Source organism: Lethenteron reissneri, chromosome 37 (genome assembly GCF_015708825.2).
Source record: "Lethenteron reissneri isolate LAM-NWPU_2019-01 chromosome 37, ASM1570882v1, whole genome shotgun sequence".
NCBI classification, from domain to species: Eukaryota; Metazoa; Chordata; class Hyperoartia; order Petromyzontiformes; family Petromyzontidae; genus Lethenteron; species Lethenteron reissneri.
Window position 1 is genome coordinate 4,065,943 of NC_083815.1, and position 11,840 is coordinate 4,077,782.

General features: G+C 45.4%; 1 protein-coding gene across 1 annotated transcript; it reads right to left on the reverse strand.

Moving 5' to 3' along the window:
* Positions 1–1,756: 1,756 nt before the first annotated feature.
* On the reverse strand, positions 1,757–10,524 carry LOC133351379 (potassium voltage-gated channel subfamily A member 3-like). Its single transcript, XM_061566530.1, has 2 exons — positions 10,103–10,524; positions 1,757–7,139 (listed from the first exon to the last, which is right to left on the reverse strand). The coding sequence occupies exon 2, from the start codon at positions 7,108–7,110 to the stop codon at positions 5,674–5,676; it is 1,437 nt and encodes a 478-aa protein (XP_061422514.1). The 5' UTR covers positions 7,111–7,139; positions 10,103–10,524; the 3' UTR covers positions 1,757–5,673.
* Positions 10,525–11,840: the final 1,316 nt, after the last annotated feature.

The window sequence follows — 11,840 nt, forward strand, 5'->3', positions numbered from 1 at the left end:
GTATTTTTTTAATCTAGCAATTACGATAGTCACGACATTAATCATCATAACAAGAGATTGTTATCAGACTGCAACAGCCAAGGGATGGAATGCGACCGAGTGGACCTCCACCACGGATATGGAGTGATGAAATCAGTTAACGTGCAGGTGTTGGATGGATCGTTGCTTTTGATTGATCATCAATGTTGATGATGATATCATTTTCACTTTCCACCCAAAAAACCCGAACCATTATCCAGCTGAGTCACTAAAATTCATTGTGAAAAGTAAACTAAAATGAATAGGCTCTCTGTGTATGATTTTTTTTTCATACTTAAGGAATAACTTTCATAAGTCACCATTTGCTTATTAGCTCAATTAATTACGCACACTAAACCGCACATATTTTACCCTTCTACCCCATACCTTGACATCGGTCCCAGGACACTGCCAACGACCCAGCGTGTCGTAACTCACGACGAATATGATGACCATCTAGGGTGAAGATCTGCAGCAAAGAGGCTTTGAATTACATCCTGCGACAGTCGGTTATTACAAAAGTAGGAATCTACGAAGCCCCGACCTCTCCGAGTCAAATGGCACAGAAGTGTCCTCGTAAATTGTCTCAGAATTGTACACAAAACTCGCCAGAATGCGAGCGTCTCTTCACTATTGAGAGATAGGGAGCATTTCAGACATTCACCACCACCCCCCCTCCTTCCCTTCGGACCATTGCTCCACATGCCCTTTTCTGGATGCCTTTCTGGAACGGGAACACTCGAAGGGGGTAGTAGGTCATTCGCTCGGGGTGTGTGTGTGGAGTGGGCCGGCAAGGTTGGGTTGGGTTTGTGGGAGGCAGCTTTAGAGGAGGGGGTGACTGTGTGGGGGTGGAAGGGATTCGTGAGCTTGCAGGGAGAGGGGAGGGGAGCAGACGAGACGGGAAGCAACGCAGCTGCGGAGTAAATTTAGCAGCATCACGATGATTTTAATGACGCGATCAACAAAGACGTCAATTTTTGAGGTCACGCCACCACCACCATCATCATCAACACAGCGCTCGGGAAACGAAAGCCCAAAGAGAGAAGAAACATTGCCAACATTTCACCCCGCCTGACGCAGAGTTGCAGTGGTGCAGGAGCTTCACCGCTGCTGGAGGGAGGAGAGAGTGGCGCTGCGTTTGGTAGGGTCAAGCGGTGGTGGTGGCGGGGGGGGTTAGGAAGGACACATGCATTAACCTTTACTCATTCCTCGAGGCTCTTCGGACAGCTACCGTTTAAAGGTGGAGGGGATAGTGCCGGGGGAGGGGGGGCATTCAAAAACTCAGTGGGTGGAGGGGGGGGTACAATAGGCCAATGACAACAAAGTTTTAACACCAAGTGCTAAACGCTAAACCGAACGAGTAAGGAAATCATTTGCATTTGTCTATATCGCGCTTTCTGTTCTAGCTCTCACACACACACCTCCCCGCCCAGTATATATGGGATAATAAAGGCAGCGGTGCCCATCGCTTAATTGGGGATTGTTTTGTTTTATGTTGTCCACCCACCCCTACAACGATTGAGCACTCGGGTGTGCAGATTGCAAACTCATCTATTTTTAGAACTGCTTTTTGTGATTCTTTTTTTGTCCCCCCCCCCTCCCGGAACCTTCAATTAGCACGGTTGGCTACGTACGGTGCGAAAAAGGTTCAACATGCACACACACGCCACGGGACTGTCTGTGGATGCGGTTGTATGCGCAACGTGCCAGTATGAAAAATTCAAAACACCACAAAGAATGACATGAATGAATTTTCGTTTTAATGAAACATACGAATCACTACGTTCATACACATACACACATCGACAGAGCTGGCAAAACATTTACTTTGAGAATCATGTTACAATTGCAAAACATTAATTCTCAACTCGATTTTGATATGATTATTCGCCCTTTCTCTTGACCCAAGACCTCAAAACAGTATAGCTCATATCTATTACACAAAACACAATGGTGCCACATTGAATGACAGCCTGGAATTACTCGAAAAAACAACGATATTAATAAAAAGATCCTTTGACACAAAACTCCCCATACATCTTTATAAGGCCATTGCAAATGTGTACAGTATCCTTTTGCTTATTTCTGATGCATTGCTATCGAACATCAATATCAACCTAACACACAAAGCACACACACGCACACGCAGTAAGGCATGTTCAACTTAAACTATGGATTTTGACGATGGGAATTTTTAATTGGCGGAAATGATTTTTTTTCGCTGAACGCACGCAAAGGAGACAAAACAAATCGAGGCTTTCTCCCGACTTTTGAAAGCCAATTCATATTGTAAAAAAAAACAACGACTGGGTGTAAGCTCTCCTCCCCTCTTCGCACTGCTCATTGTGATGTTTTGATAAAGCTTCACCTTTGGTCCTCAAAACGGTGCAATAAATGCCACGCCATTTGTCATCCTAGCAACGTGTCCCATGTCGCACGTTTAACATGTGCAAGTTGGGGGGGGGTGGGTGGGGGGGGGCTTTCACTCCGGAAGAGCCCCTGTGACGTAAATAGCGTGAGCTAGGATGGGGCATCCTTTGTTTACTTACACGCTATTTATCAATCCACCTCTGGATGAAGGCCTCATCACGCCGTGTTGGTCATGAGGCTTGTTTTATACATACTTCATCACGCTGGTCAGTGCAGATTGCTGATGGCGGGGAAAGACTCGTTCAGATATCACTTGCCACAAAACATCAACTGTGCCTGGGGATCGAGCTCAGGTCGCCGGAATCCCCGAGTGAAGTGTGCCAATCCTTTGTTTACATTTCAGAAAATAAATCTATATAAGAGTCATAGCCCAATGCTTCATGAATAAATATCATATCACCAATGCTTCAACAACAATATACGGTACAGTGTATATTAAATGGACATTTTCCACAAAAGAAAAAAAAATCACATTTTGAATACGGATTTCAAATTAACGTGGTAAATGAGACCTCCCAGAAATATCGCATTTGCCCGCTGCAACACGAACCCGCGTCTGTTTTTTTCTCTCTCCGTATGCATCCGCGGGTCTTTGTTGCACGAGAAAAAAAATGAAATAAAACAGGGCTTAGCGAGGCATGAAATGATTTTAAACTCCATTCTGAGGCATGATGAATAGTTGGCAGGGCATCGCAAAGCCCATTTCTCCTGATTGTTAGTAGTGCTGCCGGACATTAATTACATTGTCGCGGTCTCCGTCGAGCGACAAGCAAAGCCGTCAATGCCGCTGCCGCCGCTCTTGTGGATAAGCTTTGGGTAAGACTCGAAACTCACGTCAAAAAAACATACATAGTGGTGAGAATTGCAAATATTTGTTGAAGTCAAAATTCCCCTGAGTGGCCGAGCCGGCTTTTTTTCATATTGGAGACATCACCGAGCAATCTCTGTGTGGACACCCAAAGCCACCCACGCACTGTTAAGATATATCCGGTGAGTTATCATCTACAAAGTTGAGTGAGTACATCTTGTTTGTGCCTCTTCATGCCAATTTTTATTTAGGTTCAATCACCGATGGGGGCTCTCGCTATGGTGAAATAAGTGGTCAACCCCTCAGACAGGTTGAACAATGCATCCATCATTATGAGGGCTGGTGATATTAATTCTTGCAAGCCACATACGTTCAGGTGGATGATATAAAACAATGTAGTGTAGGTGCATCACCGAATGACCTTTCGTCATTGGATGAGACTATTTTAAAACGATGGTATTTGTTGTTGCCATGAATTCCTAGGAATCCTACAAGAGGTGGAAATTCTTCACTTGTATGAGCTTAGCTTCCAAATTTGCATTTTATCAAATAAAGGTCACAATTTTCACCGTTTTGTCTTTTGCAGATTGGTTTTATATATTTATTCCCTACTGGTTTATTGATTGTGGCAACCTAAATTACCGCACTGTGACATACATCAAGTCCTGGAAAATTGCTCGTTAAGGCTCTGAAGTCAAGGGTAATGGTTCAGGGACACGTGAACTGGGTTTAAACAAAGGTAACCAAATAAAAAAAACAATAATATAAGACGAAGCAACGCGTGGATAACCACAAGATGATAAGATGGACATAAGATGAAAGGGACATATATAATGACCACCACAGAGCGAGGCCTCACAGGTGCTGTGATGGCACACACACGCGTGGGCACACACACACACATCCTCGCACGCACACACACTCAGGTGCAATGTATTTCATGCAGTTTGTCAAATAAAATTTAGGATTTTTTAAAGAAAAAAAAATTCAGCTCCTTGGAATTTTAGCACTCCCTAAAATAGAAGAGATCAAGATTTTTTTTTTTCACGGCAGACCTAAATGCATCTATGGTGTATTTAAGTTATGGATGAAGACTACAACTATGTTTTACCACTGCACTGGCCGGAAATTAAGAAATGTAGGCACATCAGGGGTGGGTGACTTATTATATGAATTACAGGTATAAACGGAAAAAAGTTGAATTTATAATACTAAGAAGGATAAACTATACTACACATTGATACCTATGAAAAATTGCTTAAGTAATGCGTTCACGATTTACTCTTTAATTTGAAGCGTTAAATTATACATTTGATACAATCTTTTTTTTTTATTGCTGATGAAATGCGAGTTCCAATTTTAATGGTTAATACAATCATTTTGACAAAGCACCCATCCCTAATTGCACGTTTACTGCTGTGATTTATGTAAATCAAAGCAGTAAACAATTAACTGTATGGCAATGTGATGTGCATGTAAGTGACAGTGCCATCTAGAAATTGACACATTTGAATAAAAATTGTTATGTTCAAGTAATAAAATTGTGCGATTAAATAATACAGAGCAATAATTACTATTACGTCTGCCTTCACAGTGCAGGCACGCACAAACAAAAGTGCCACGTCATTGCAAGTTGGAAATATATTTCCTCCACATTCATGCCCTAGCAGATAAACGTGGGGGACTAATAACCTTAACATTACTTTATACACGCTATTGCATTTTGTTATAAAGCCAACATTTAGTTCATCCCAAATCTGCATTAAAACTTATCACCCATCTGTAGCCATGAACCCGGCTTCATTGTGGCAGGAGGTGCACAGCTATCAATCCCACCTCTACGAAGGAATGTTCGCGTTTGCACTCATGTCGTTGCATGGTGCACTGCAAAAAAGGTGGGTGGGTGGATTAATTTTGGCTGCGAACCTCCTTCCAAAATAACGCCACATTGACAACTATGTACACGGAAACACTTACGTTCACAGACATAAACTTGATTTGAAAACATTTATTTACCACGTGACTCCAATTTCCACTCGACCGTTAGAGTGTAGCGACAGGGGGGGGAGGTGGCGTGACAGGTTAAGCGAAGTTTGTACACATTCATCGCAAAGCAACGCAGCACAACAACAGGAGTCCAATGCGATTTCGTTTCGTGCCGTGTTTAAAACGCGGCGGTGCCCTGCTGCCGGTTCACCGCAGCCGATTAAGATGTGGACAGGCCTCCGGAATATTGATGAACGCACCGTTTTGGTCCGTTGGGTTAGTTTGGCGAAAACAAAAGCGCAAAAAAAGAGGAGCAGTTGTTGCCGAGTGCGTCTCCGAGATTGTATTGTAAAACTAAAACGGCGAAAAAGGTCCGCTGCTGTTGCAAAAATGAACTAAAGGCATTTCGTGGCGACTCGGTAGGCAGGGCGTCAGACATCGGTCTCGACGTTTCTGTTGATGCAGTTGTGGTTGAGCGGCGCGCAGTTGTCGGGCTTGAGGGGTAACTTCACCTTGAAGTCAACGTCGTTGCTCAGACCGTCGTCCATCTCCATGTACTCGGACCTGCTCATGGACGGGCTCCTGCTCTTTCTGCTCTCCTCCTGGTGCGAGCAGCTTGAGACGTGCAGGTAGTTCGCGTGCTCTTCGTTGTCCGTCTCGCGGTGGTAAAAGTAGTTGAAGTTGGAGACGATGACAGGCACGGGGAGGGCGATGGTGAGCACGCCGGCGATGGCGCACAGCGAGCCCACGATCTTGCCACCCACCGTCACGGGACGCATGTCACCGTATCCCACCGTCGTCATGGTTACGACGGCCCACCAGAAGGCGTCGGGGATGCTGCGGAACTCCGAGTTTTGGTGGTCGGCCTCGGCAAAGTAGACGGCGCTGGAGAAGAGGATGACGCCGATGAAGAGGAAAAATATGAGCAGGCCCAGCTCTCTCATGCTCGCCTTCAAAGTCTGGCCCAGAATCTGCAAGCCCTTGGAGTGCCTGGACAGCTTGAATATCCGGAACACTCGCACCAGCCGGATCACCCTCAAAATCGCCAGTGACATGGCCTGCTGGCCACTCCCTTGGTGCTTGGCCATCTCGGTGCCAAGGGTGATGAAGTAGGGCAGGATGGCCACGATGTCAATGATGTTCATGATGCTTTTGAAAAATCCCGGTTTGCTGGGGCACGCAAAAAACCTCACCAGCAGTTCAAAGGAAAACCAAATGATGCATATGGTTTCCACAATAAAAAATGGATCAGTGAAAGAGCTGCCATGCATAATTTTTACCTGCGTGCCATTAATGTCCTTTGCTGGGAGAAATTTCTGTTCCTTCTCGTCCCTGAATTCAGGCAGAGTCTCGAGGCAGAATATGATGATGGAGATGAGAATGACCAGTACGGAAACGATGGCAATTCCCCTGGCCGGGTTGGAGCTCTCGGGGTATTCGAACAGCAGCCACACCTGCCGCTGGAACTCGTCGGACGGCAGCGGCTTCTCCTCCTCCTTGATGAAGCCCTCGTCTTCCTGGAACTTGGCCATGGCCTCGTTGCCGAGCTCGTAGAACTTGATCTCCTCGCTGAACACGTCGATGGAGACGTTGACCGGGCGCCTCAGCCGCCCGCCGGACTGGTAGTAGTAGAGGATTGCGTCGAAGCTCGGCCGGTTCCTGTCGAAGAAGTACTCGTTGCGCAGGGGGTCGAAGTAGCGCGACCTCTTGCTGGGGTTGCCCAGGAGGGTGTCCGGGAACTGGTCGAGCGACTTGAGCTGCGTCTCGAAGCGCAGTCCCGACACGTTGATGACGATCCTCTCGCAGTACTCGTGCGTCAGCGGCTCCGCCGTCTCGGGGCCATCTTCAAGCAACGCCGCGTCGTCCATGGCGTTTGGACAACCGTGCGGGGGTCAGGCTGGCAGGCGGCAGATTTCAACGAAAAATTACAGCGGGTAAAAAGCCACGTGGAATTTAAAAAAATACGTAGAAAATCAGTGGCAGCGCAGAAATGAAATAGTATGTTTCGTATAAGTAAGAGTGAGTGGTTGTTAATATTTTAGTAGGTACTGGTGATTTTGAACGATGGTGTTGGCTGGGGTTGTAATGTCATTGTCAGAATTTGAATGGCAGTTGATGTCGAATTTCCATAATTTTGACGACGATGTCACAATTCGTTTATGTTTAATGGCAGGCGATTACAAATTAGTGAGGGCAGGCGATTACAAATTTGTAAATTTCAGTTGATTTTACATTGCATTGACATGCAATGTATAGTAATGCAATGTATGCTGAACATCTTTCACACCGTACGTAGCCAACCGTGCCAATCGGAGGGTAATACTGTAATAGCATGCGTCTTGACAATATACGAATGAGATTCAATCGCCCTCCACCACCCAGGACACACACCCCTCGACAATGGCACATGCTCCTCCGTTGTATGATTACTGTTGCCCTTGCTATCATAAACGGGTAAGCAGCGCCAGGGCAGATGAGCCGATTTATCCGAATTATCGGGTCAAATGTAACCTATATACTTTTTCCATTCTCGTGATTGTGACCTCGTTTGCATGAACTCGGCTTGCAAAATGAATCCTCATTCATTAAATTTGGTGGCCTGGTCTAGGGAGAGTTCTCCAGATAAATTTACATTCAGATTAGCTGCTTCTTAAGTGGACAACTGCACGTGTAATGCAAGCATGTCATTGCAAAACGTATCACGTGATTTTTTTTTTCAAATCCCAAAAGACTAATGATAAACAATGGTTATTATCAAAAGCTAAAGCAGGTTGGCCTGGTTAGTACTCTGGTAGCAAACTGCCTGAGTATACAGTATAGTACTCGGTACTGGGCGTTCTGGGCTTGGGCCGTGCCGTGGCCAGTAGATGATAGTACAGCAATGGATTATTGAATCTATCTGTGCAGAGCTTGGAGTATCAACTTCTCGCACGCATCGGTCTCGTGAATGAAAATGCATGGCCTGGCGGTAGTGTGTTCACCAATTGTTGCAGAGGATCACGGTTCGAATCCAGCGGCCGCCCTGATTAATACTGCAGTGTGTACTAACTGCACCAATACTCCAATTCGCACGGTTGGCTACATGCAAAAGTTCAAGCTACATCCATACAATACTGTACTATGTGCCGTCTGCTTCACAGTGGACGTTATGAGTCCCGTGACGTCATTCGCAAGAGTAAAACTATAAAAACTTAAAACTATATTATATTTCACCAGGTAAAGCCCATTGACCTGGTTATCCCAAATGATATCTCAACGAAGTAGCTTATCACGTGGAAATTTACAGCAGCCAAATACTAGAAACGAATGTTGATTCTAACGTGGAGGGAAAAACCGGAGGGGCCGGAGAAAAAAAAACCCACGAAAACACGTAAAGATAGACATGCAAACTCCAAATATACAGGCGTCAGGGTCGGGATCGAACCCTCGGCTCCTGTATACCAAGCGAGGTAGTTAACATCTCGCCACAACGGTGCTGAGTAGGCTACTGCGTGCCGGCATTATGGTCCAAGTTTGCCAAATTTGAAATGCCAGCAGATTACTTAATTAGAATGTCCAGATTTAAAAAATTGCCCTGATGTGCATAAACTTGCCAGCACCCTCCTGAAAGTCATGAGGCTCAGTGAGACCTTCCTGGGTAAACAAGCATAATAGTCTCAGTGTAGGATCCTCCTAATTAAGAGGCTGATAACTCAGTGAGGCTTTACTACGATGATGGGCACCAGTAACGCTAGTTCACTCAGCTGCTGCTTAGCAAGGGAATGGGGGGCTCGTGGTAGTGTAGTTTAATAAGCTCACCACCCTACGAACCTGGCTACCCCATTTCGAATCCCGCTCACGACCGAAAACACCAGTGACGATTACATGAACCCGTCCTAGGCGTCCCCTAGGTCGACTCAGCCTCAAATGGGGATCTGGTACGGTGTGTAAACATCGCGACTGGGGAGACAAAGGCGGTGGGGCGTGTAACGCTGGTCACCCACTCCCTCGTGTGCCGTGCCGGCCTTCATTAGGTGCTCGCAAACAGCACTTGCCCCTGACAGTTTAAGTGGATCGCCGTCTTGCGTCAAAGCCGGCCACTAAAGGGCACTGGTATTTCTTAACTGGGCAGACAACTTGTGAAACGCCTTAACGGACAGCGATGTGATTACAATCGTTGGTAAAACGGCACGTGCGTGCACTGCATACACGCACACACACACACAGAGCCATGTACATTACGCGTGTACAGACGATGTCCTATGGAGTGGGGCTCACCCTCGCCAATAGAATGCGGAATGTATTTTGTCATCACTGGCACCAAAAAACAAAGCTTTTCAATCAGCGTCGTCTCGCGCGCTCCTTTGATTATAGGCGATATGCTGTTGTGTTTTTTATTTTAAAAAAAACGTTATATATAAAAACGAATCTACTAAGACAGCGAGAAAAATCGACACGGTTTTGTCAACAGCCACCTCCCCCCCCCCCCCCCCAAAAAATGAAAAAGCGCATGCAACCTGTTTGAATGCTTTATTTATATATTACAGTGAATGTCATAAAAGGCGTGTGTCGTGCACACCGCGCGTACCAAGGGCGATCCAGTTACAGACACCCCACTATAATAATCCGGATAAATAATGGGGGGCGAGGGGGGTTGGAAATCCCCACAACATGCTATTTAAAAGCCTCTATAACATTTCAACGCACTTATTAGATGTTAACACTGTGCTCTGTAAGGTATGGAAGCTGTTACTTCCACAACACGCAAGCACCTTCTGAGATTAAAGCGAATCACATTTTGAAAACAGCGGGGGGTCCGCAAATGCATTGCATCCCTGGATACAAAGCACGTGTTTTGTGTTACAGACACTTAAAACTCACCGGTTCTGTCGCCGACTCCGTCTCGCCGACTAACATCCGACTTGTCTTCACCATAACGCACGAAGCGCCGCTTATCGTACATGCCCTCCCCCCGCCGCCGCCAATAAACAGGAAAAGCAAACGCAACAATATCACTGTGTCCGCGTACACGGCAAATAAGCGCCTAAGTCGAAACTGCGTTCGGGATTTGCTGAGAATTGATGCACATGACAAAATTGGGACCAAAAATAACAGCTTGAGAGCAGACTAAAGAGAGACCAAATGTATACAGATGCGACACCAGTGAGTAAAGATGATGGTGGTGGTGGTGGCGGTGATAATGATGATGATAGTGGTGGTGGTGGTGGTGATGATGATGGCGATGTACCAGATGGGTCTCTATTAGCAGGCGTCCCAGTGCTCGCTACATCTCTGGCGCTCTTCGCCACAGAATATAACCCTTGACACAGCTCACGGATGGATGGTTGTATGGGGGGATGTGTGTGGGGGGGGGGGGGGGTACGGGGAGACGGGGGAGGGGAGATGAGTGGGGTGGTGCCTGGGGAGATGGAGGGACGTCGTTGCATAGGACACGGATGGAAAGGAATACACGCTGAATACTCCACTGTAATATCACATTTTGGGTTTTTTTTATTGAGTATATAAACTTAGTAAATCGCAGGATCGTTCTATGTATGCATCGTATGACATACTGGACACTCTTGCAAACGAGGTGTTCCAACTCCAGGTAAAATATATTCTTTAATTGATGAGATGGCGGAGGCTCGCAGAAGAGGTCTTCATCCAGAAGTGGATTGACCAAGGCTGATGATGACAAAAAAAAACCACTCGAAGTAATGTGCACATTACACAGCATGTGAAATTATTGAACCATTGGAATTAACTGATTTGAAATATGTCTGGAAGATGTATTTACTTAATGATTGCAATTACGCGTTATATATTTTTTAAAACTCAATTTCAATTTTTTTTTATTTCTCTGGTTTGTTTTTCTGCACTGAAATATGTTTGTCCCCTTCTTAATTTGAACCGCAGCTCTTCCTTTTAAAATAGTATTTTGTCTCGATGTGTGTACTCCTCGCCTGGTTGTAAATGTATTTTATTTGTGTATATATAGGGTGGGCAGGAAGTCCCTATACTGTACCTCTATGGGTCCAGATGATCAGTTTAAGATAGGGGCGGAGGGACTTTCCACCCACGCTGAATGTAAACAATTGAGGGGACCTGGAAAATAATTTATCTTTTTGTATACCTAGAGAAAATGTTATCAAATAAAGAGGTGAGGAAGAACATGTTTGAGTGCTTTTTGAAAAAAAGTGCAATTTGATAATCAAAGGCAACATACGAAAGTATAAAATGGTCCAATCATTAACACGAACAGAAGATGGAACAAAAACATATACAGATGCTGGGAGAAATGCAGCTCTGAATTACACCCAGAGACAGAAAAAGGAACACGTGACTCAACAACTAAATGTAAATTTGGAACATCATGTTAAGAAAAGCAAGATGGTTTGAGTATGAGAAATTGCTGAGAGGGATGAATGGCCTTTGGCTAAGACTGGTGACAGAATGGCAGCCAAAGGTGAGAACGCAACTGAGATGATGGTCACCACAGAGATGAGATCAGCTCATCAGCAGGAGCGGGAATAATTCTGGCATTGTAAGACCATGAGAATTGGCTTCAGTCTGGGAAGGTCTTTTATCTTTTCTATGATAAAGAGGTCGTTCAATTACT

Bases quoted from the DNA above. Each gene is read 5' to 3' on its own strand.
- LOC133351379 (XM_061566530.1), bottom strand. From the start codon at position 7,110: ATGGACGACGCGGCGTTGCTTGAAGATGGCCCCGAGACGGCGGAGCCG.